Below are 25510 nucleotides of genomic sequence, written 5' to 3'. Positions count from 1 at the left end.
CATACTGGTCACAAATCTAGATGTCTGCAAACGCAAGAGTTGAAACAATGTAACAAGGTGGCTTGAACAATATATCTTCTGCATTTAGTCCAATAAATCCATCTGAATGAATATGAATTGCTCATAATGAATTGTCTTAATGTCCTTCTCAAAGCTTGCATAGGTGGCTTAAAGTGTCTGCTTTAAAAACACTGTACTTAGCTTTAAAATGTTCCTGCAAAGCAATAAATGTAAGAGACTGCAGTGCTTCATGTAATCAGGGTGTGAATAGTGAGTTCATTTTTACAAACTAGGATCCTTCCTTTGTCTAATGACTTGTTGCTCTCCTGGAATTGTGTAATTGTATACATACCGTTTTAAATGTTTGTTTATTATTGTGGAAGCAATGAGTCAATTTAAATGTGATCTTGTTAAACTAAGCATGAGCAGTGTGTTATTAAGGTTGCACTTTGAAAAAATAAATCCTGAGCCAGAATAAAGCCATGCAGTATGTGTTTATCTGTTCTTTGGTTTGTTGTCTGATGAAAAGCACCTGCTTCAGTATTGGATGGTGGTACAGAAAAAGTCCCTGTCCTCTTGGATAATCAGGGTGGCATCAAGTCTGATTGTTTTGTTGAGTCCCTGGTTCATTCTCACTGCTCAGGAAGAACTGGCAGCAGTGTTTCTCCTGTTGCTGTCTTGACTATAACTGACTAGACACAGTGCTACTTCACTCCAGTTCTGGTCAGTTTAACAGCACAGCCCCTGTGACTCCCAGCCTTTTCTGCCCCACATGGACTCTGTTTGTCACAGTCCTGGTCCAGCTGTCAAAATGAGACAACTTCTTCCTAGTGTTTCACTGGAATCACCCTGACAGTCACACACAGGATCAGGCACAGTTATCTTTTACCTCCCTAAATAAATGACTGCAAACCATCCTACTAATATGGGCCATTACAGTGTAGGTACTGGAGCCCTCTGTTCTAAATGAGATGGTTTCTGTCTTAAATATCACTGACTAGAATCCAAGAGAGCTCAGGTGCTTTATCCCGTACAACTGAACAGATTGTAGATGTGTACGAATTTTACATTTAGACCAGAGACAGCTTTTGCATAAATATTGTATTGCAGGTGATGTTTATTATCAATAAAAAAGGTTGAATTTACCTGAAATACAGTGATGCAGACAGAAAAGTCAGAGAATAAAGCAGAGATCAGAACTTCAGCTTTGTGTATGAATGTCTTAGATAACAATGCACCTCTGATTAAACAAAATAAAAATCTGGTCGATCAAGTGGAAGATTAAAAAAAATAGAACTGTCTGTAATTGCACTGTTAATACAAAGTAGGTTTGAGACATGTCATGAGAGACCTCCCTGTACAGTCCTGTACAATCCTGTCCTGTATGGGACTCTGAACCTGCTGGCTCACTAACAGCACCCCGACTTCTTCTTTGGGGGTTCCTTCAGTGTGACCATGTCATCCTGCCCCTGTTCCTCACGGTCGCTCAGCATCCTGGGGAAGCAAGCACAGACGTACACTCCTGTCAGCGGGTGGGGAGGAGGTCAAGGAGAAACCCCCCCCCAGCTGTGCCAGAGGCTGTAGAAAGCAGGGGGCCAAGCCTGCTGCCTCCCCACAGTTCTGCAGTCGAGCCTCCATGTTGTCTGCACACACCTCAGCTGAACAGTGAACTAGTACAGCCGTTCCTCTTCACACCACCCTTGTGTACCAGCGGGTTCTCCTCAGGGACAGTGCACCACAGTCCCCCTGTGACCCTCCACCCCAGTCTGAGACTCCCACAAGGACCATAGGACCACTTGAATTCTCCTCTCTGGTGAAACAATCTCATTGCCCAGCCAGACCTGCACTCGACAAAGCGCTCTTGAGCTCCAGCCGGTGTGGCCTGTGACACCCTTCTCTGTGTGGCTGTGAATGTGGTCAGCTGAGGGGCTCAGGGCAGGGCTTACCTGGCCAGAGTCTCCATGGAGCTCGTCACGTTGTAGCCAGAGGCGGCGCTGCACTCCAGGAACTGAATGCTATATTCCTGTGGAGCAAGCCAGGGCCAAACAGAGAGGGTTGCAGAATCAGCACAGTGTTGCTCTAAAAGGTGCACATTTGGTATCTGTGTTTGGCTGAGGAGCCAGTGGGGTGAAGACTCTGTGGAATTATGACTGAATGCCTCTAATTCAGAACGCCCCCTCCCCAAAAAGTAAATGACACACCAGCATGCCACAACAAATGATGTAAAGTCACGCAGCGATGTAAAGGCATGCAGCACCAAGAACAGTCAGAAAGTGATTCCTCTCACCAGAATAAACCTGCAGAATAAAGGTGACACCGGGAAACGCCCCCCGGAGCCTCTGCAGAACATTGTGCAACTGAACTGCAAAGGAAGGAAGCTGCTCTGATACCAGGGCATCACAGAAGATGCTGACAGCCACCACAACCCAGTCTAATAACCCGATAAAAATATACTGCTGACTGCTGGGAAGTAAGTGTTGGGTAATTTCCTGTGACAATTCGAACGAAAATATTTTTGTCCTCATACTTATTAATTGTCTTTCCTTATTGGTCTAACAACAGCTTCACACTGAGACAAAGATAATTTAAGACCACAGTTACTGCTACTGCAGCCGAAACCACAGGAAAGTTTCACGTTGCTCTGAAGTTGTATTACTTACACTAACTGTCTACTAAAAATAAAAAGGAAGATCTCAGCAGTTTTATTTCTTTTATGGGATTCACATTTAGAGATTTAAATGTTTAGAATACAAAGCAGATGCACTGGGGCCGGACAATTCTGGTCCAGTGGTGCCATCACCTACCCTGGCTAGCCGCTCCCCTTCCTGAGGCGGGACTTCCCTTGTAGTGAAGCTGTCACTCTTGTTGCCCAGCAGCAGTATGACAACATTATCTGCGGCTCCTTCCTACAAGAACAAGACCGTTACCATGGCAGCCTCATGGACAGAACCACTCTGGACACACAGTCTCTCAGATGCACATACTGTTGGACCACATACAATGTTGACTCTGGCACATGGAAGAGTCACAGTCTGCACCAGTTGGAAAAATTGAAAAAATAAAAAATATTTGCCATTAGATTCAAAAGCTTAGTAAATTGGTCTGTCCAATTAACCCAATAAAGTTCTGGTTTAGATTGTTAATAGCTGTAGACACAACAGCACAGCAGGACAATGATTCGAGACTCCTGCTCAAAATAACTGTCTTCCCAGGCCTATGCTCTCTTCCAGCACAGACTAAATCAGGGTTGTCTGGGGATGTGAGGCCACAGCAAAGGTGGATTCAGCTGTCAAATCTCCCAGCATTGACTCGTACCTGAATGCAGGTTATCCAGTAGCAAACAGCAGCAAAGCTGCGGGCAGAGCCGATGTCATACATGACCACCACTGCGCTGGCCTTGCGCAGGAACTGCTTGGTGATGCTGTGGTACCTATGGCGACAGATGGTGCAGGAGCTCACAGAGAAGTACCTACTTCTTTTTACTTGATGAATGAGAAGCATAAAGTGTATCCCTTTTGTACATCACAGACTCTTTTACAAATAAAACACAAAATGCTGCGTGTAATAAATCTGGAGAATGAAGATCAGGAAATCCTGGTTCCTCAATGAAATGTGACAAGTTTTCTGCCTCCTTTTTATAAACATGTACAATCAATTGCTATGAAAATTATTTGCTCAAATAAGAGCATTGAAACCTTGAGAATATTTACTGTTTTAGCAGTATGCTGCAATACAATTGACTAAAAATATATTACTTAACAACTAGTTCTAATCCTGTTAGATCCTTTTTCTAATCCTAAACCAATAAGGTATTAATAACATTCCTAACTACTCACTTAGTATATAACTACATAATAACTGCACATGACTGATCTCCAGGCAAGAGTGACACCATTCCTGAGAGTTTTGTACACAAAGAGAACCAGTCACCTCTCCTGTCCAGCAGTGTCCCAGAGCTGCAGATCAATCCGTCGCCCATCCAGGGTGAGTTTCTGGATGCAGCTGTCCATACCTGCACACAAGCACACACATGTGAGCATTGCTCCTTCACCAGAAACACCCCTGGGCAGGCACGAGCAGAGGCGCTGAGGGGTGCTCCAACACTAGCGAAGACACCCTTCACAGGTACCTCTGTGCAGGAAGATGGGCTCAGAAGCTGGGCCGGACCTCTGCCCCGATGAAGAGGACGCCCGGAATACTCACCAATGGTGGCGCAGTGGTCTGCGCTGAACACCCCGCTCTGGAACCTCTTCAGGAAGCATGTCTTGCCCACGCTACTATCCCCCACCATAACCACGTTGTAGAGGCGCTCTGGGCCCGAGAGCGGGGGTGTCCATCCGCCTGGGGGGAGACAGGCAAGGCCACGAGGCTCATCACTGGCAGGGATCAAGAGTTGTCTCCCAAATCCCTCTGCCCCTCCCTGTCCTCTTGTATCCAGCCGACCTTCCCTTCCTCTTCTCTCCTCTACACCTCCTCTTTTCACTTGCCCCCATGGCTCTTGGCCTTGCACTGGGACGTTCGTTATTTCCACTTCCTTTCTGCCCCCTCTTCCTTCCCCTTCTTCCAATCCTGTTGGGATGAAGTCCTCCCTTGCAGATTTCACTTCTTTACTCAGTTTGTGGTCTTTTTCCTGGATTACATCCAATCCTTGTCCCGTCTCTGTCCCACCCACAGTATGCACCACTCCTTTCTGTCCTGTCTGAGTCGTGCCCACAGTGAGGATCTCCCTCTCCTGTCCTGTCTCAATCACACTCACAGTATGCACCTCTCCTTCCTGTCCTGTCTCAATCACACTTACCTCTCCTTCCTGTCCTGGCTCAATCACACCCACAGTATGCACCTCTCCTTCCTGTCCTGTTTCAGTCATGCTTACAGTGAGAAACTCCCCATCCTGTCCTTCTCCTTCCTGTCCTGTCTCTATCCCACCCACAGTATGCCCTTCTCCTTCCTGTCCTGTTTCAGTCATGCTTACAGTTAGAAACTCCACTTCCTGTCCTGTCTCAATCAGACTCACAGTTTTCCCTTCTCCTTCCTGTCCTGCCTCTGTCCCGCCCACAGTATACCCTTCTCCTTCCTGTCCTGTCTCTGTCCCTCCTACAGTGAGGACCTCCCCTTGAAGTTCCTGTTTCTCCTTGACCTCTTCATGTTCTGATTCTTCTCTCTCTTCTAGTTCCTCTTTTTTCTCTTGTCCATCTTGGACTTTCTCCCAGTGCAGTTCTAGAACAGTTCCTGTCTCAGCTGATATCTCTCTTCCTTTCTCTGCCAGAGACTTTTTGTCTTTCTCAAGCCCTGATTCTCTCCATTCATCCCTTCTTACCTTCCCTTCCTGGTTCTCCTCTTCACCCATCTCCTGCTCTTTCTGTTGAGTTACCTTTTTTCCCTGTTCTTCAGTCCAGCCAGTTTCTCTCTCCACCTTATTTTCAGTTTCCTCCTTGCTATATCTGATACTCGCTTCATCTAGGAATTCTTGCTCTACTACTTTCTGTTCTATTCCATTCTCCCTCAGTATCTCTTCTTGCAACAGACTGACTGTGACTGCAGTCCTCCCAGCTTTCTCTCCCTGGTTCTCATCTCTGATATTCTCTTCTTTCTCGGAAGTTGTCTCTCCCTCTGCTATTACCCATTCCTTCACTGTTTGTACATCATTTGTCCCTTTCATAACCTCTGCTATCTCTTCAAATTCCTTCTTAATATCTTCTTCATGTCCTTCTGTTACCTGTTCATATTCATGCATGTCTCCCAGCAAATCCATAACTTTTTCCTGTTTGTCCACAAATGTCTTCATTATTTCCTCTTCTTGTTCTTGGACTCTGTCTTTCAGTTCGACTTCCTCTGGCAACGTATTTTGACCAAGACCCTCCTCCTCCTTACCTCGTTGACACTCATCTCCTGAAATTGGCTCCTTTTTCTGGGATTCTTGTTCTACCCATTCCGCTCCCATCTCTTCCCCATCCTGTCCTTTTTCCAAGTCTCTTCCCTCTTCCTTTTCCTGACTTGTCACTTTCACTTTCAAGTTCTCCTCCCTTTTATACTCACTGTCTTCTTCTGTTCCTGCTTCTCTGACTGGCATCCATTTCTCTTCCCTTACTATGGTTTCCTCTCCAGCATCTTTCTCTGTTTGTTCTTTTTCTTGCTCTTGTGTCCCTGTTATTTTTTGTTTTGATTTATCATTTTTCTCTCTCTCTTCCTCTCTTATCCTCTCTCTTTCTGTTTCATCCTCTTTCAGGATGTCCTCTTCCACATCTGGGTGTTTCACTTGTTGGGTTGGGTCGTTCTCCATTGCAATCTCCTCACATCCTGTTTCCTCTACTGTGTCATCTAGCTTCCTCTCTACTGGATCAGATAATCCTTCCTCTTTTAGAAGACCTCCCTTGATTTCCTCATCTCTGCTGTAATCATCATCTTGGAGATAGTGTTCTGAAGAACCTGCTTCTTCAATCTGTGCTAGAGATACCACATGCTGGTCTTCTAGTCTTGGTTTGTCTGTCTCTGACTTCACTGTAAGGTCCAGCTTTTCCTGTCTCTCCTTTTCCTTCTCTTTTTGATTACCATTTTGCTGTTGCTCTTCATCCTTGTAGTCGTTCAACATGTCATCTTCCTCCTCCTCATATCTATATTTAGCATTCCTCTTCTCCTGCTCTGTGTCCTCCACTGTGTCAATGGGGGACACTCCCTCCCTCAGCATCTCCTCCCCTTGTTGAAGTGTTCTAACATTAATCCCTAAAGAGTACTGGTCTAGTAGCTTCTCCATCATTCCTTCCAATTGTTTTTCCTCCTCTACCTGTTGCCTCTCTTGTTCCATGTGAGATATTGTTCCTTTATTCTGGCCTATAACACTAGCTCCTGCTGTATGCTGTCCTATCCCCTGAGCTGTGCCCAGCAGTTCTGCTCTTACTTTCGCTGCCTCCTGCTTGATCACTGGTTCTACGCTAGGATCTTGAAATTCATCATTTTCTTTTCTGATCTCCAATTCTTGAGTCTGTTCTTCTCCTGCTTTCCCCACCCAGTCATCAGATGAGCCCACTGTAGCTTGTGTGATTTCCTGGACTCCCTCCCCTAAGCCTTCCTCTCTCAGTTCAAACTGCTGTCCTTTCTCTCCAACACATCCGACCCCTAGATCCATACCCCTGTCTTCTTCTACCACTGTCTCCTCTTCCCGTTTATGGAGTTCTTCTCCTGCCTCTGCGGTGTCTACTGCTCTCTCTGCCAGCTCTCTTCCTCTATTCTCTTTTGTTTCTATCTCTCTTCCTTCTACCTCTTTCATTTCAATTTCTGCTATCTCTTTGTCTCCCCCTTCTCCTCCAGCTGTATTGGGTTTCTCTTCCTCTCGTACAGCAACCTCGCTGTCTTCTCCTTTCTCTTGCTCTATCTTAATTTCTTTTTCTGTTTCTTCAAGCTCTACATTCACTTCCTGATTCATCTCCATCCATCCAGTGACCTTGTGGTATCCTGTCACCACTTGCTCCTTGCTTTGTGTCACTTCTTCTCTCAGCTTCTTTTCCTCCTCCAAGAGTAAAGCATTAGCTTGGAAAATGTCTACTTCTGCAATTAATTCTATGACATCCTCACATTTACTTGCCCCTTCTTCCTCCTCAGTTATTACAATGCTCTCTTTAACATCTTCCTCTTGGCATTTTTTGCCCATCTTCTCTTCTCCAATGCTTTCTTCTGCTCCATCTAGTTGCTTTTCTTCTCCTTGTACTTGTGCTTTTGGTCCTAATGCTTCTTTTATTTCTCCCACTTGTCGCATTTTTCCTGATTCTCCATCTTTCCCCTCCTCTGTGCTCCTCAGTTCTTGTTTGAATTCCTTTACTTTTGCTTCATCTCTACCTTCCTCTGCTTGTTTATTTGTAGCTATCCCATCCTCCCCCACAAAATCTACTTGCTCCACTCTCTTTCCCTCTGCCTCACCTGATACCATCTCATCTTTCACTTGGATGTCTCCTTCCACTTCAAGGACTGTGTGTCTATCTCTTCTCTCTGTAGTTTCTCCTTCTCCTCCAGTTTCTCCCTCTTTCTTCATTTCTCCTTTTCCTTCCTCACCTGATGCTCCTGGATTTGTTTGGTTTTCTGACACAATTTCTGACTCTCTTAGGATTTTGTCTTCGTCTTGACTGTTCATTATCTCCACGCTTTTCTCTTCTGCCATGTGTTCTGGGGTCCCATCATGTTCTGTGTCATCTCCATGATTTCCATGCTCTTTACCTTCTCCTTTCAACACAGCTTCCACCTCTCTCTGATGCACAACTCCTCCATCCTGCTCAGTTTCCTGCTGCATCAGTCCTTCCCTTCTTCTTCCTTCGCCTTCTTCCTCTTCCTCTGTGAGATATTTCTCCTGGAGGATGTCACCTGCCTGACCTCCCAGGGTCTCTTGATCATCTCTAAGGTGTTCCATTGCTCTTGGAGCTTTCACTTCATCCTGATGTGTCTCCTCTTTCTCCTGGAATACACTCCTGTGCTTCTCTTCTTTCATCTCTACCAGTTGATCAGGATGGTCCTCCTCGTTCTTTAACAGTGGTGGTCTTTCATTTTTAATTTCTTCCTCTTCATTTTGCTCATTTACTTCATCAGCTTCTCCAGAAACCTGGTCCTGGACTTTTTCCTCAACCTCCTCTTTTGTTACTGTCCTTTGCAATGTTGTTCCTTCTATGTCTTTGTCCTCTGTCCTCCCTCTGTTCTCCTGCTGTGGACGATCTGTCCATGATATTTCCATTTCTATCTCCATTTCTCCCAGGTCCTCATTTTCCAGCTTGTTATTCTCTTGGCTTTTACCTTCAGCTATCCCAGGCACATCTTTTTGTGATCTGACATCTTCGATCTCCTCTGCTTGTCCCTGTTCTTCAGCTCCCTTGTTAGTGTTTTCATCTTCTTTCTCTTCAGTCTCTCCCACTTCTCCTTCAGTGCCCAAAACAAAAACTCTTGTTTCTGTCCTTCTTGTTCCAAAGAGTGTCTCCACCTCCTCTAGTTCCAGGGATGGTATCTCACAGCCTTGGTTAAAGTCTTCCACTCCCTGCTCTGTAGATGTCTCCCCCTTGTCCTGTGTTTCCAAAGGCTCCTCTACTTCCTTCTGTGCCTCTGGTTTCCACATTGAAATGTCCACCACTGTTCCTAGGATCTGTGCAGACAGGCTGCTTGCCTCCATCTGCTCTTCCTTTGAAGATTCAGACACCCTTTCCCCTTCCTCTGCATGAAAGTCTTCGTTGTGCAAGTCCTGCTCCTTAGAATCTGTGTTATATTCCTCTCCCTGCACATCTCTCAGAATTGCTGCTCTTTCTTCGTGTCCCCTGAGCTCTTCATTCTTTATCTTCTCTTCTCTTTCTTCATTTTCACTCTCTTTTTCCTCTCTTCTTCTTACAGTCCCTCCTTTCAATTCCTCTTCCTTCAGTCTGGTTTTCTGATTGTCCAATCGATCCTCTTCTTCCTCAGCTGTATCACAGCTTTCTTCTGCTACAGTGCTATCCCTTCCCTGCAGCAATTCCATGTTTTGGTCCTCACCATAATCCAATTTGCAGGCTTCTCCTTTCAACACAGCTTCCACCTCTCTCTGATACTCAACTCCTCCATTCTGCTCAGTTTCCTGCTCCATCAGTCCTTTCCTTCTTCCTCCTTCACCTTCTTCCTCTTCCTCTGTGAGATATTTCTCCCGGAGGATGTCACCTGCCTGACCTCCCAGGGCCTCCTGATCATCTCTAAGGTTTTCCTTTGCACTTGGAGTTTTCACTTCATCCTGATGTGTCTCATTTTTCTCCTGGAATACACTCCTGTGCTTCTCTTCTTTCATCTCTACCAGTAGTTCAGGATGGTCCTCCTCGTTCTTTACCAGTGGTCTTTCATTTTTAATTCCTTCCTCTTCTTTTTGCTCATTTACTTCATCAGCTTCTCCAGAAGCCTTCTGGTCCTGGACTTTTTCCTCAAGCTCCTCCTTTGTTACGGTCTTTTCCAATGTTGTTCCTTCTATGTCTTTGTCCTCTGTCCTCCCTCTGTTCTCCTGCTGTGGAAGATCTGTCCATGATATTTCCATTTCTATCTCCATTTCCCCCAGTTCCTCATTTTCCTGGTTGTTATTCTCTTTGCTTTCAACCTCAGCTATTCCAGGCCCATCTTTCTGTGATTTGACATATTTGATCTCCTCTGCTTGTACCTGTTCTTCAGTTTCAGTGTTTGTATTTTCATCTTGTTTATCCTCTGTTTCTCCCACTTCTCCTTCAGTGCCCAAAAACAGGACTCTTGTTTCTACTCTTCTTATTCCAAAGTATGTCTCTTCCTCTTCTACTTCCAGGGTTGTCATCTCATCCCCTTGGTTAAAGTCTTCCACTCCCTGCTCTGTAGATGTCTCCTCCTTGTCCTGTGTTTCCAAAGGCTCCTCTACTTCCTTCTGTGCCTCTGGTTTCCACATTGAAATGTCCACCACTGTTCCCGGGATCTGTGTAGACAGGCTGCTTGCCTCCATCTGCTCTTCCTTTGAAGTCTCAGACACCCTTTCACCTTCCTGGTCATGTAAGGACTCCTTGTGCAAGTCCTCATCTTTAAAATCTGTGTTATATTCCTCTACCTGAACATCTCCCAGAATTGCTGCTTTTTCATCATGACCCCTGAGCTCCTCATTCTTAGTTTCCTCTACTCCTTCCTCATTTTTATTCTCTCTTGCCTCTCTCCCTCTAACAGTCACTCCTTCCGATTCCTCTTCCTTCAGCCTGGTTTTCTGATTGTCCAGTCGATCCTCTTTTTCCTGTGCTGTGTCACTGTTTCCTTCTGCTGCAGTGCTGTCCCTTTCCTGTGGTTGTGCTTCTTCCAGTGTGACCTCTGTCTCTCCCAGTTGTGGCTCTTTGCATTTATCTGAACTTTCTCGTTCCAGTTCTCTTCCTGTGTCAGCCTCTGTTTCTTCTATCTGTTCCTGCTGCTTTTCCTTTACTCTCTCTTTTTCCTGCTCTGTATCAGATAGCTGCCCTGCAACCTCACCCTCTCCTATATAATCTTCCTCATTCTCATCCTCTTCTAGTATGGGGTACAGGTCCTCTCCCAGTATCTCAGTTATCTCTTTCTCTGGTCCTAACATTCCTCCCCCAATGTGCCAGAAGATGTCCTCCTCTTCGCCTGGGATCTGTTCCTTCTCAAACAGCCCTTCATCTTCTGTCCAGTCTTCATCTTCAGTGAATTCCTGTTTCTCATCCCATTTCTCCTCAGTCCCTCTCTCTGGGCAAAATGTCTTGTCTTCCTCAATCCCACCATCCCTGTCTAATCCGTCTTCTTCCAATATTTCATCCTTATCTTTTGCTCCCACTTGTTCACTTCTTATCTCTTCTTCATGTTCTTCCACTTGCTTGTCTCTCTGGCTAACTGATTCTGCAGTTTCTCTCTCCTCATTTAACTCCACTTCCCTTCCAATGTCCCTGTCTCCTCCTAATATTTCCCTTTCCAAGACAGCTTCCCTATCCAGCTCCTCTCCCTGAGCCTGAGTCTCCTTCTCACCTTCCTCTGGCTGAGTCTCTGTTTCCTGCTGTTCCAGAAACCCCTGCATCCCAAGCCTCTCCCCCAGAGTGTCCTGCATGTCTACATGTCTGAGCGGTTCTTTGAGAATTACCGTCTTGCTCTCTTTTGTCTGTTGGATTTCATTTTCCTCAGCCTCCTCCCTCTCCAGCTCTGTTATGACCACTGATCCCTCTCCCCGAACATCTTTGACTTTTGACTGTTTTATCTCTGTTTCTTTATCCTCGGATCTTTCGTGCACAACACCCTCAGCCTCTGGGCTGTCTATCTTCCACTCCATTCCCTCTGACCTTTCTGTCTCCTGTTCTTGATCTTCTGACCTCTCTGTCTCACTTTCTTCAATCTCCATCTTGTCTGTTTCTCTGTCTTCGACCCCTGGCCCATCTGCCTCTCCTTCTCCTCTTCCTGTCTTATCTGTATTGCCCTCCTTAGCCTCACTAGATTGCGTTTCATTTTGTGTGAAGCCTGCTTCTCTTGGCTCTCTCCACAATCCTTCCTTATCTCTGATCTCCCTCATCAGCCTGAATGTTTGCTCTTCCTGTCTGTCTCCCTCTGCTTCCACTTCCTCAGTCTCTGGTTGTAATCTACACCCTCCCTCTCGTTCTCTTGGTTCCTCTCCTCTCTTCATAATCTGCCCATCCTTCATCTCTCTGCTCTCACCCTCAACGCTTTCTCTGTCTCGCTCCCCTTTCTCTTCGGCCTCCCTCTCCACCTCCCCTCTTCTTTCATCCTCCTTTCTCTGTCCTCTCTCGTCCTCTGTCACGCTGTGCAGACATTCCTCTGTTTCTCTGCTTTCCCCCTTCTCTCTCTCTCTGTTCTCTCCCACTGTTTCTGGGTTTTTCTCCTCTGTCTCTCTCCTTCCGCTCTCTTCTTCCTTACTCTGTGCCCCTCTCTCCTCCTCCCTGGCCTTCTTTTCCTCTTCCTCCCAGAGTACCTCCCCTTCGAGCAGCCTGCCTGTCTGGCTCTGCGCGATCAGGTCAGGCAGAGGATCTTCCTCTATCGAGATCACTCGCGTTCGGTGTCCTGATGTCCAATCTGTGGGAACTTTCACGTCAGGAGGCCTGCTGCAGAGAGAGAAAGGCAGAGAACTATGTAAATCTGTCTCACTGTCAGACTCTTTCATATGGACTTTCATGGATATCCAGCTTCCCCAAACACAGTGTCCTCCTTAGCAAACCTTGAGAACATCAGTGCAGTCTGAAAGGATTTGGTGCCATTTCTTACTTTAAAAGCATCTAGCTTTAGTTTTTTAACAATGCATAAGGCTCTGTAACGTATTACAAAATTGGACTAACAGTCAACAGCCCAGTGCAGTCTTTCTGTGCTCACCTTACACAGTGATTCCAGTGAGTGGAATGTCCTAGCACCTTGTGTCTAAAGAACTACTTTACATGTTCGGAAGGATGAGTAGTTCAATGTATTTTCACATGATCATTGGATATTGGATACAAATCATTGCTGAAGGCCTAGAATATATGTAACAGTTTTAGAAAATAAATTTACTCTTCCCTAGAAGTACAACTACTGCAACATACTAATGGTAGTGAGTGTAGTAGCGTTCCTATTTTGTCAGCACAGGACAGACTCAGATCGTCCTGAGTCCACATTCCACTTTCCACATGTCGCACAAGAAGATGGACCCCGGCTTTGAACAGTCACCACCTCATGCCAAAGGAAGGACATCAGGGTGAAGGGTGTCTATACACCCTGCAGAGTCTGGGGATCTGAGGTACACATGAGCTGGGGGCTGTGCAAGAAAACGGTCACTGCACCCAGCTGCAAAGACCCCTTTAAAAACCCAAATGCAGTCTCCTCCTCACCCTGCAGGGGGCTCCTGTGCCAGGTATTTCCCCAGCTCCGAACCGGCTCTCAGCAGCTCTGCTGGCTTCCTGCAGGATGACTCCTTCTCATCCCAAACTGTGCATTTTGAATCTGCCATCTGGGAAAAAGACACAAAATGGTAGAACAGCCTTCGCTTACCCCTGGGAGCACTCCTGCAGAACTGGCTATCCTCTGTTTATTTTTCCCAGGAGATTCACGTTTCTGGGTGTCTCCCTGATGCTCTGCTCAGGAGAGTTCGGCCCTGCTCTTTCCGTGATAAGGGTGAAAGTGCCCCGACCCCTCCTGAAAACCACTGCCCCCCACCACCCAAGTGAAAACACTCCCTGTGGCTTCAGCAGCTTTTACACTGGCAGGTCTGCATCCGAACTTCTCCAAAAGACTCACTCTTGGACAGTGGACAATGTTACACAAAGTGAAAAAAAGTGGCTTTGCAGTTTTTATGGGAGTTAAACACCAAGGTTTTAGACATTGATCTTATAATTGCAAATAACCAGGCTCCTACTTCACTAAAGGGCACACTAGTCACTGAAGCTACTGCACTGACCTATACAGTAAATAGACAGTGACCTTGGTCACATCACATCACTCTGTGTATATTTTTATTTTTGCAAAATCGTTTATATTTTGTCAGCCTGCTGTGATAACAAGTGTGTGAACAGGTGTAGGCTTTAAATAAAAATAGATTTGGCTCAACTGGCTGTAGATTTTAAAATAAGTAGCAGTCAGTGTGTTTTCTCACATCCGTGTGGTTTTGTGAGGCAGCGCAGGCACACACAGGTCTGTATGGCAGGAAGGAGCTGCTGCAGATGTGCACCGCTGACAGCAGCTGTGCAGGCAGCTGTTCCCTCAGCCATCTGGTAAGACCCCCAGCACTCCCAGCAGCCCGGGTGCCAGACAGCTCTGCTCAGTGCACAAGGCTGTTCCACCTGTTTAACTGCACGGTTTAGCTTCACTACTTGCGTGGCAGTAATATTTTCACTTCAACCACCAGGTGGCAATATAATTCCACAAAGCTAGGTAACTCATCATTCACTGCATTACACAAGGAAAGCAAAACTCGTAAAATGCAATACTGGAACAAGTAAATAAGTATCGTTCTTTCAATAAGATCATTATTATGTATGTTACAGTGAAACAAAATTTGCCTTTTCCAAGCACGTTTAGCCTTCCTCCTGCTGTTTTCTGATAGCATTACATCCTAAAATCTCTCCCATGTCACTCCCCCTCACCCTCCTAACTGCAGATGCCACACTCAGTCAGACAACACGACCCTGTCCTGCTTTTCTCACAGTAGTTACAGAAAGAACGACACTACGTTACCTCCGGTCTGGACGCTGTCTTCAGCTCCCTGAAGCTTTGCTCAGCATCCCTGAGGCAGATAGAATGTAGGCATCTTTAGAAGTTGAAAACATTTTTCCATGCCATATTTAAATAAAAATCCATTATCTATAATCACCTCTGAGGACAGACAGTTGCACCCTGAGGCTTTCTGATTTCTCTTTGAAGCAGAGTGGGGGTCTATTAAAGGCTGGGCTTCCCAGACCCTTGTTACACAACAGAGCATTTCACTGAACTAAATTGAATTTCTGAGTAATTTCACAATTTTGCTGTGGTTAAATGTCTCATTTAGTAAATTATTACCTCAATTTTGTAATAGGATTCCTTGATGTCTTGCAAAGTCAAGCATTGTACAGACGCACCAATATTTCTGAATCTGTACTATAGGTGGCATAGAAATCCAAAACATTTTTTCTCAGGTTCAATCATTCTGCACATGTGTGTGTGTGTGCTGGGATTGGGGGTCTCACCGCGCCTCTACCGCAGCAGGGAATCTGGGCTGGTGCTGTGCTACGGAGCTGCGCATGTCCCGGACACGGCTCTGCGCCTCCTGCAGCTGAGCACGGATCCTTTCCAGCTGCCCCTCCAACTCTCGGTTTGTCCTGCGCAGCTCCTTATTCTCTGAGCTGGTCTGCCGCTGCTGGCTGCGCAGCTGGTGCAGACTGTCCTCTAGCTGCATGACATTGACACTGCTATTAGCTTAGGCCAACAAGCACTCTCAGAGCAAACGCACACAGCGAGGATTCACTGAGCTTCACAATGCACTGAATCTGCATTCAACCCTAGGGGACTGCAGAATGTATGATTGCACTCGGACACTATACTGTTCTAGCTCTATGCCAGAAGCTGTCCACAGAAAGAAATCATTGCTTGCCCTGGTGGTTGTGTGTGTTAAGACTTTCCTAATCATTGACCCACAACGAAACCTCAACAACTTTTGGTATTTGCACAACAACACATAAAAGAGATCAGCTGTGTGCCTGGAGGTGACCCACAGCGCAGACACCAGCAAAATTCCACATGGACACAAGTCACAGTGAAAGATAAAGAAACAGTGGTGGGCATCCAACGATACTCCCCAGCCAGCAGCATCTGAAGGTCTACAATCCCATGTAGTGAGGCACGCGAGGACTGACAGCTCCTGTCCAACAATCCCAACAGTCCCACAGTCTCACAGTCCCCCAGTCCCCCAGCCCCACATCCCCCAGTCCCATAGAGCCCCAGTCCCCCAGTCCACCAATACCACAATCCCACAGTTCCAACAAACCCAATGTTCCACATTTTCCCAGTACCGCATCCCACAGTAGCAACAAACCCAATGTTCCACATTTTCCCAGTCCCCCATCCCACAGTCCCACAATTCCAACAGGCCCACAGGCCCATAGCTCCTGTCTTACCTGGAGACAGGCTCCTGGACCATCCAGGACTACCACTACACAGAGGTAGCAGCAGGACAGTTTCATGCCACATGGTCCTCCTGCAGCCTCCAACAAGGGCTTGTTCTCAAACTCGTGGCCCCAATGCACCATGGCAGAAAGCTGTTAGGGCCTGTCTGAGACCCCATATTACAGGCCCTTAGAAACTGCGCCACTGTGGGTCTCTAGTTTGTTATTTCCTCTCGCTGAGTAATTCTCTGTGTGGTTCGTGCTGTCAGATCACGACTGTGATAACCCAACCTCATGCATAGCAAGAGGAGCTGCTGAGAAAGTGGCTGTTTCACAGTGGTCGGCAGAAGTGATCTTGAAAGACTTAAACTATTTACTGGTCTCCAACCACAAGAACCCAAGAAACTTTGAAAGGAACTGAAAGCTGTGGGATCAAATCCCAGCTGGGGACACTGCTGCTGCACCCTTTAGCAAGGGAACCACACCCAGACTTCTCCTGCAAACCCAGCTGTACATACAGGTGGCACACAACCTAAGAGGGCTGCTTGCCCTCCTCTCATTTGTAACCTTCCTTTTGATCTTACATGCTCTTTCTCACCTCCTACTTCCCTTCATACACTCTTGGCTTGGACCCCAGCTGGGTATTAACACTATTCTTCTCTCTCCTGTCAGTTTCAGACTGATCCCGCCCTGCCACTGAGGCCACGCCCCTTGAGGCTACACCCTCTCAAAACCCGCCCCCAGGCCCCTGCCCCAGTCTTCCCTCACCTCATTCTGGACCTCAATTAGACTTTGCATCTCGCTGGTCTTCTTCTCCAACTCCCTCTGCAGCTCTGTCCTCTGGGTCCGACTCTTCTTAAAGCTCTGCCAAACAACCAGACTGGCTGTCACTCTCCCGATCACAGGCAGCCCAGCCAGAATGGAAACCGGTTGTAGTTCCCAGCACATGATGGCTGAGCTGTTGTACTGGCCCATAATTCAGTTCTCTGGGCTAAGGAACATGGGAGTCTGGACTGAAGGAGCTCAGGAAACTGCTGGGACAACACACCACTGCTAAGAGATAATATACTGTGCAAAACAAGGGAAATAAAGGGCTCTGTCTCCTCTGCATGTTCGACACTGCTGGGGTTTTCAGAATAGTGAAGTGTTAAGAGCAAAGCTCAGAAATGTCTAATAAGAGCGATCAGGGAAATCGGTGTTTTCAAGGCCAGCGTCAAACATTGTCTCAGCCTGAGTGGATGTAAATAATAAACTCCAGAGTACCTTCACAGGTGTTAACACCAAACTTCACGTTTTGTTAACTCCAATCACGAAATGTGAAAAAATAAAATGTGTATTTGTAGGATTTGTGGATTCATGTTCACCCTTCCTCCTCCAGCATAAGAGACTTGTAAACATGCTGTGGCTCAGTTTGACACTGAGGAAGTCTGAGGTGTTAAAACATCAGAACGTGGGAAAACACGTTCTAAGAGCTTAAATCCCCCTGTGAAACGAACACACTGCGGCTCAGTGCGGAGCTCTCAAGCAGTTTGATTGTGGGTATCAAGGGGCGCTGCACACCAACCTCACTGCGCACTCTCTCCTTCTCCTGGCTGATTTGATGCTCCATCTCCTCGTACAGCTGCTGCACCCCCTGGTTGTGCTCCAGGATGCGCCTGCAGAGGGTTCGAGATAGAGCAAAAGAGAAAGAGTGGAAGAGAACGGCAGAGAAAGAAATGCACAGAGACAGGAAGAGAGGAAGATCAGAACAGGCTGGATTAGTGGGGGGCTGGATTGCACTGGGTTGCTGGGTAGTAATTTGAGTTTCGTGGCTACCTACAGACTGTCGTGAGGATAGTTTCACTTCTAATAGCACTATATATTTCATACCAACTTCTCTCGAAGTGTAATTAATGTTCTATATTCCCCAGCAGGTGCCACACCCAAACAGCCCTGTAGACCATGGTATGTTAGTGAGGACACAAGTTTTAAGGTGCTAAATGTAGTAGCATGTACATTCTGGTAAACGGGTGTTCGGAGAGACGCACTTTTTCAGCGTCAGCTCCAGGGTCTCCTTCTCTTGTTGGGCTGCCCGGATCTGGGCCGTCACCTTGGCGACAAACTCTTCCAGGTTGCTGAGGAGGTGGGGCTCGTTGTGTCGTAGCTGCTCCCACAGCTTCCAGATCTCTGATTGGCTGTCCATTCAAGAAGGAAAAACAGGAAAGAGACTGAATTTTGACAGGTTGTGGGAATTCATGCTGGATCTTTAGCACACATACTTCCAAGTTTACAAGGGCATATGCCCACAACTCTCATGCTCGTTCTTCATCTCTTACTCCTGCAGCAGGTTGTGGGCCCCCAGGTTGTCCATCATGGAGAGGAAGTGCTGCCTCTCCTCGTCATCCACATCCTCTGGCGGCACAGAGCTCTGTGACTTGTAGACCAAGGCAACAGGGGTGGATTTCAGATTCTTCTGGGACTCCAGGAATTCTCCTGCAGAGAGGAAGAGTGAGCAAGAGGAGGAGGTTAACTAGTGTAAGAACTGTATGAACATCTGGTGTGAGATTTGCACTACCGGTCCTCTATGTAATGTTCTGATTGGAGCACAACAGTTTGCTGAGTTGGATGACCATGAGCTCAGATGAAACTAGAGGCCACGTGTCCCTCTGGCACATGGTTCTTACCTGCACCATAATCTCTAATTACTCGAATTACCAATGTGGTGAACAGCAATGAGGAATGTATATTAATGTGCTTGACCACAGATGCAGCTGCTGAAGGTCGTAGTCAGTAAGGTTGCAGTCCCAGGGCTAATCATTTCTGTAGTAATTACAATCTTTATTTAATCACATAATTGATGTAATTATTTGTCAAAACTGCACTTTGGTCTCATTAGCACTGATATAATAAACTCTCCTGACACCTGAGACCTTGGATTATTATAAAGACGTGCTGATAGCCAGCTGAGCTCTGTTACTCACGGATGCCTGTGCTGAAGTCCTGGTGGGTGACCAGCCCATCACCATCTCTGTCCAGCCCATCAAACACCTGCTGTAGCTCTGAGGCACTGAGACCCAGCTCTCCACCCAGCTCCTGGCACACAGGGACAGGGGTCACCACACAGACAAACAGCCAGAGCTGCCCCAGCTCTCAGAGCAGTCCTTCTAAGGCACTTTCCCACAATCGTTTATTAGAGGTGAACAAGCTCCTAATACTGCGAAACCCAAAACGGATTTGTACACTCTCTCTCAAATTAACAATTTGCTAGATTAACATGACACATTATTGCACCTCACACTTATTAGGGAAAAAACTGTAACTTTGCAACCAGATGATAGGTTTGCACTAGACAGAAGCCAGATAAGAAGCCGCCATCACCTGATGGGTTAGAAGTCTTGATTTTGGGACCAAGTTTCAGATTAGTCTGAGCCTTAGCAAGTTTCAAGTGTAATTTACACCCATTTGTGTTATTTAAGTATTAACACTTATTTTAATCAGTTATCCAGGAAACCCAACAGGAAGAGGACGATGCTGCACATGACCGGGTTTACTCCTGAGGCCAACCACAGAAGCTGCAGCCCAGCACGATACAGCTGAAGATGGAGTGTTTATTTGATCTTTTCTATTATTTCAAACTTCATCGTTTGTGACCCATGAATTCATCTTCCATGAATGGTGAATTGTGCAGCACAGTATTACCATGAGGTAAAACTACAGCAGCACCCTGGGCTTCCTCCCAGCTCCTCTGAGCCTTACCTGCATGTCCTCGCGCGTGATGAAGCCCTTCTCCTCCCGGTCCCAGCTATGGAAGATCTCCTGGATCTTCTGTAGGATGTCCACGATCTCTGCATTCTCCTCGCCGCTTTTCTCCATAATCTGCCCCAGACCCCTCTCCCGCTTCCCTCCTTCCGAGTTTCCATGAAGTCCTGGTTGTGTGCGGAGACCCCTGCGGCTGGAGCCCATCTTCTTCCTCCTCTCCGCTGGGGCTGCATGTTCACGTGACTCCTCTTCCTCTGGTTTTAGGGGTTTGGAGAGCTCTGCTGCATGGGGTTCTTTACTGGGGACGCTATCCTCAGCTTTCCTTGACAGCTCGGGGTTTAGGGATGGCTGGGAGTCAATCACAGGGGTAGAATCCTGGGCTTCTTGCCTGCCTGTCATCTCCAGGTGCTCCGCTGTACTCATTTCCCTCTCTCCTGCAGCCTCTCCCTCTTCCTGTCCCTTGTCCTGCTGTGACCTCTCAATAACTTCATTCCTGCTTTCCTCTGCCCCTCTCCCCCTCTCTTCTTCTCTCTCCTGCCACATCTCTCTCTCTTCTCCATCATCACTCACCCCTCCCAGGCCCTTCCCTGTCGTTCTGCCCTTGCGCGTGGAGCCCAGCTTCTTCTTCCGCTCTTTGAGAGAAGGTGCTTTGTGCGAGTCTTCCTTTGGAATCTCTGAGGCTTGTGATGGAGGGTGGCTGTGAGTGTGAGAGGTACCCTCAGTTTTCTCTGAGGGAGCTAAGCTCTGTGACTGTTGGGGCTTGTCATCAGAGCTGAGATTCCCAGAATCCACCTTCTGATCAAAGATGTCCGACATGATGGCCTCTGGTGTGTGGTCTGGACCCTGTGGATCTCCTGGTAAGGACGTGACAGAGAGCTCATTTTCCTCCAGTAGAAGCCCAGAGATCTGTGATTGGCTGTCCACCTGTTCAGAAGTAGAGTTGCCCTGACTATCATGAGGAGTTTGTCCTTCCCCTTCTCTGTACCCAGACTCTGCCCTTCTCCCTGTTGTCTTCTCATGGGGCTCCTTACCCAATACCCCCTCTGCCCTTATCTCCTCTCTCTCTTCCGGTTCTACTTCTGCATTTCCTAATTTCTCACAAGTCTCTCTCTCCCTCACCACATCCCCTAACTCTTCTCCGTCTCTTTCCAACTTCAGACCTACCTCTCCCTCAGCCATGCCTCCCAGAACCTCCTTTGCTCCCTCTCCTGTCTCTTCCATCAGCTGCTCCGGGCTGCCCTCTCTCTCGTGCCCTGTCTGTTGGCCCCTCCGGACCTTGCGGGTTGAGCCCATTTTCTTCTTCTTTCCAAGATGGGGAGCTCCTTGCTCCTGCTCTTCTGCCCCCTGTTGTACAGAGTGCTTTGATTGATGGTGTAGAAGATCAGGAGTGGTGTCCTTTTCTCTCTCAATGCTATTGGAGCTCTCTGATTGTTTGGTCTGGTCAACAGAGGTGGAGTCCAGGGATTGATGGAGCAATAGAACATCGGTAGCACCTTCAACTTCTTCACAATGCAAAGCTCCCTCAACCTTATCTGCATTAGCTGAGCTATTTGAACCCAGATGTTCTAAGGTGAGGCTTGTAACACCAGGCTCTTCCTGAGAAGCAGGACTTAATGATGGCTGATTCATCCAGGGAACTTTCTGATCACAGATGTCTGACACTGTGGCCTCTGGTGTGTGGCCTGGACCCTGTGGATCTGCTGGGAAGGACGTGACAGGAAGTTCATTTTCCTCCACTAGAAGCCTGGAGGTCTGTAATTGACTGTTTTCCAGTGCAGAAGTAGAGCTGTCATCACTTCTATTGGTCTCTGTGCTCCCTGGTTGATCAACTGGGATGGTGTCTTCAGGTTTGTCGATGTCCATCATGATCTCTGGCTCCAGAATGTGGCTGCTGTAATCCAGTACTGGGTGGTGCTCCTTGTCTAGTGTGGCATCAGAGTCCTGTGCCTGAGGTGGTGGCCCTGTGATTAGGGCTGTGCTGTCTGGAGGGTTCTCAGGGTTTTGGTGTTGTGGAGTGGAGACCATGTCCTCCAGTTCAGAAATGGTGAGCTGATCTGGATGGAGCTCCAGGGCCTGAGCTGAGGGATGTTCTCTATCACTGTGGACAGAGTTCTCTGATTGGTCTGCATGGTGAGTGGTGGCTGTGTTTCCAGATTCTGAGCCCAGTAGTTGGTGGTGTTTGCCTGTTAATATAGCTTCCTCAGTAGGCACGGGAGAAACTGATTGGCTAAGCTTGGGACTTTTGGGCGGTTTCTCTGGCTCCTCATTAAGCATGGAGGTCTGGGGTTGGTGAAGCTCTAAAGATAGCAAAATGCTTTGGGTGTGTTCTGATGGCAGAGATGTCTCTGACTGATGGAGCACAACAACTGAGGCAGTAGTCTCTCTCCCTGTGTGGTCCGCTCCTCCTTCACTCCTCTCTTCACTCTCCTCCCCAAGCTCATCGGGGGACTCCTCTCCCACTCGGCCTCTTTGTCTGCCTCTCAGGCCCCGGCGTGTTGACCCCAGCTTCCTCTTCCTCTCTGACAGGCTAGAGACCTCATGCTCTGCCTCCTGTTGCTGCAAAGGGGGTTCTGATTGCTGGACCTGGGTAAGAGGTCCGGTGTCCACAGATATCGCACTCGGGACAGAGCTCTCTGATTGGTGGAGCCAGCCTGCAGAGGCTGACTTCTTAGGTTCTGAGCTCTGTGAATGTTTGGGCTCTGTAGAAGCCGTCAAGCTCTCTGATTGGCCGGGCATCGACGTGGGGGTGGAGCTTTTCTCTCTTCCCACTGGCCCTGCTTCCTTGCTTTCTCCCCTCTCTTCCTCCCCCAGTGTCTCCAGCCCCTCCTCCGGCCTCTCTTTCCCCGTGAGGTTCCGAAGCCCCTTCCTGCTGGAGCCCATTCTCCGGCTCTTCCGGCGGTCTGACATTGTGCTCCTGGGGGATCTGTTCACAATCCTGGGGAGGAACACAGACTGGTCACACCTGGACGCACAGCAGGCTCAGGGTTTTCCCATCTTCATTCTGGCTGGCCTCTAAAAGACGTAACTGGACTAATTGCTGTGCTGAACCGGAACAAGCTGATTTCCACTGCTCCCTTCACAAACTTCTTAAATCTACCATTAAACTCTGCAAGAGTGCGGCTCTCCAAGACTCGGGAGGCAGATCCCTTTCTACAAAGTAAATTGTTCTAAACTCCTTTGTACTAACACGATCTAACGCAGGCATCAACTTTTCACATTCAAATACAGTACGATGTTAAAAACAGGAGCCAGAAAGTTTCAATATTAGAATTCTGTAAGACAAATGACTCAACGTGATGGTTCTGTTTTTCCAACTCCCACTCAGAACACACTGATTGATGATGACCTTTCTGCCATGTCTGCCGTGTAGTAGCTCCCTGGAAATTGCATTAGTAATATAAAATTTATTACCATGTAACTGTACCATATTATCACTATAGCACCACAGAGATAAAGAGAAACTTTAACACCGCAAAACCCCAATAGACCCTTATTTCCTTTGCTTCTTTCTCCGTTTTGACATATGAGTTACCAATCAATTAATCTACCCAACAATTAACGCTGTGCCCTTCAGAAAGAGGCTGGTGTGGGGAATGGCGTCACCATGTGAAAGGAACAAGTTAAAAGGCTTAAAAGGAAAGGAAACACATTTCGGTTGTTCAGCCTGGGGAGGTTAGCACACAGACTAAAACATTGTGGTTCTTCCTCTTCCTTATTTTTTAGACTGGAATCAACCTCTTGTATTTACAGGTGTGGTGCACTGGAGAGCCACAGATTTAATAGACAGGCCTTGGAGAAGGATTTTATCAGGGGCTTGAACCCCCTCCCAGCACTCCAGCTTCATGGGTGCAGTGCCAAGCCCAGGGCTGCTTCTGTGACCAAGAAAATCTGCTCGACAGCAGGCAGTCTGAGAGCGCAGGGCACACTGCTGGAGTCATGCTCCTGAAATGACACTAACTGTTGTGTAGAAAGCTGTTGTGTAGTTGTGTTGTGTACACTGCACTCCTGTGTGTAGCTAGTGTGTAGAGAGCTGTGATAGTTGTGTACACTGCACTCCTGTGTGTAGCTGTTGTGGTTCCAGGATCCCCACCTATGATGAAACGTGAAGCCAGCTGTATCCTGTCTAAAGCTGTAGAGAAGCATTAATATTGTGGTTTAGAAAACCAGCCTCATGACATGTAAACCCCTTCACCTGAACCTTATCCCAGAAATTCCTGCTCCAGGGAGGAACAGATTGGCTGCTGAGATGCACAAGGAATGGGCTCCTCTCAGCTCTGGGTGTCTCAGGTGGTCTGCAGCACTGTGCAGTCCTGTGACCTGCCCCTGGGCAAGTTTCATTTGCTTCAGATTCACTTACGGGGCAATCCTGAAACTTCTCTCTCGCCTGGAACTCAAACAAGCCAAGGGCAGATTCAACGACCGCATCTGCTCTAAACACACTGATCACAGTTTACCATGGTTAACAGTAGTTAGGAGGCAACGCTGAGCAGGAGGTAGTAGATCACAGTGAAATCTTGGCAGATCAGAAGTTTGGCAAAGCATGAGACGAGCAAGATTCCACATGGTAAAGGCACAGTAAAAGTTAGCAATAGGCAGGCCGGTTCCTGGAATAGAAGTCAGAAGTGCTCAGCGAGAGAGAACAGCACTTTAGTTCAGCTGATTTACTGCCTTCAAGACGTGAATAGTGCTTTATATAAAAACCCTTTCTCAGTACAGCTACGTGATGATGAGTCAGTTGGGCGTGCTGTTCAACGGGACTATGATTGTGCTGCAACAGAGAGGAAAATTGAAGACATACCTAACCTGAAAGGGTCCGTGCCACTCTCCACTCTCCCGAGCGTGTGTGCGTTGGTGTTGGCGTGGAACCTGAACACACAGGGCTGTCCTAGGCTGCCACGCGTTTCAAGGACCAAAGCTGGTTCCCAGCTCAAGCCTGATGATGCACTTCACTTATCAAGACCTCTCCTAACGTAACAGCTGCAACCCATCATCCTGCCTCCCTCCCCAAGCTGGAGATGACAGTGAAGCCAGCGTGGACTCTCACCCGCAGGGCTGCTCTTCGGCTGCGCTGTTGCTCCGGTGTGGCGTGGCGCGGTGCGGCGTGGCCCAGCGAGGTGGGTGTCTAGACGGAGCCCGTCGCTGCACTGCAGCCGCCTTCAGACGATGCGCTCAGCGGGGCTCTGTCTTCAAAGTTCGGCTTTTTTTATTGGGTGGTTTTCCTCTGCCAGATACCATGGCAACGGAGGAGGGCTTCCTGTGCTGTTTGCCACCTACCAACAGCTCTAGCGAAGTCACACAAAAAAAAAGTGCTAACGCAGCTTCCGCTTTCGGTGAGGCTGAAGTGCAACTGTTGCAGGGTGTCGCGTGTCGTCACTGAAGGTGCTAGTTTATTGCAACGCCAGCTTCTGGACCGTTGGTGGCGCCCTCCCGGGGAGCTGCCAAGACCCAGGGGCTCGGGCCAAAGGAGTGAGAGGGGGCAGCAGGATCCACAGCCCACACTGGAGCCGGAGGTCCCGCCACCCCAGGACCCCACACTGGGATAGAGAGCCCACTCTGCACCAGAGCCCTGTGCGCACATCGGCGCCTCGGACCCCCGAGCTGGGCTCTCAGCTGCTGTCGCAAACAGCAACCCCCCTCCCTTAGTCAAGGGCCTCTTCCTTGACACTTTTGCAAGGATGGTTACAAAACCCGGGGTTTCCCAATCGCCACTTCCTCCTTCG

At 47.8% G+C, this 25510-nt stretch overlaps 1 protein-coding gene across 4 annotated transcripts; it reads right to left on the bottom strand.

Moving 5' to 3' along the window:
* Nucleotides 1-1086: 1086 nt before the first annotated feature.
* Nucleotides 1087-25060, bottom strand: LOC148658878 (uncharacterized). 4 transcript variants are annotated; one of them, XM_088640586.1, is made up of 17 exons: nt 24589-25060; nt 19788-22725; nt 19013-19124; nt 18368-18524; nt 18080-18226; nt 17617-17707; nt 16821-16916; nt 15138-15340; nt 14650-14698; nt 13308-13426; nt 12367-12551; nt 4204-4341; nt 3931-4012; nt 3316-3430; nt 2805-2906; nt 1947-2023; nt 1087-1494 (listed from the first exon to the last, which is right to left on the bottom strand). In XM_088640586.1, exons 2-17 carry the CDS (start codon nt 22695-22697, stop codon nt 1410-1412), a joined length of 4668 nt encoding a protein of 1555 aa, XP_088496712.1. In that variant the 5' UTR covers nt 22698-22725; nt 24589-25060; the 3' UTR covers nt 1087-1409. The 4 variants fall into 4 exon arrangements, with proteins under 4 accessions (XP_088496712.1, XP_088496714.1, XP_088496713.1 ...); XM_088640588.1 differs by having other exon boundaries at nt 24594-25060; XM_088640587.1 differs by having other exon boundaries at nt 24835-25060.
* Nucleotides 25061-25510: the final 450 nt, after the last annotated feature.

The sequence above is a fragment of the Lepisosteus platostomus genome, chromosome 7 (genome assembly GCF_059453375.1).
Source record: "Lepisosteus platostomus isolate fLepPlt1 chromosome 7, fLepPlt1.hap1, whole genome shotgun sequence".
NCBI lineage: Eukaryota > Metazoa > Chordata > Actinopteri > Semionotiformes > Lepisosteidae > Lepisosteus > Lepisosteus platostomus.
Note: the sequence above shows the minus strand (reverse complement) of the source record. Positions and strands in the feature narration are given on the sequence as shown.

Bases quoted from the DNA above. Each gene is read 5' to 3' on its own strand.
- LOC148658878 (XM_088640586.1), bottom strand. From the start codon at position 22,697: ATGTCAGACCGCCGGAAGAGCCGGAGAATGGGCTCCAGCAGGAAGGGG. The intron at 17,708-18,079 runs GTGCGTCTCTCC...AACCCTCTGCAG, and splicing joins CTGGAGCTGACGCTGAAAAA to GCGCATCCTGGAGCACAACC. The intron at 4,013-4,203 runs GTGAGTATTCCG...GCTTGTGTGCAG, and splicing joins AGACCACTGCGCCACCATTG to GTATGGACAGCTGCATCCAG.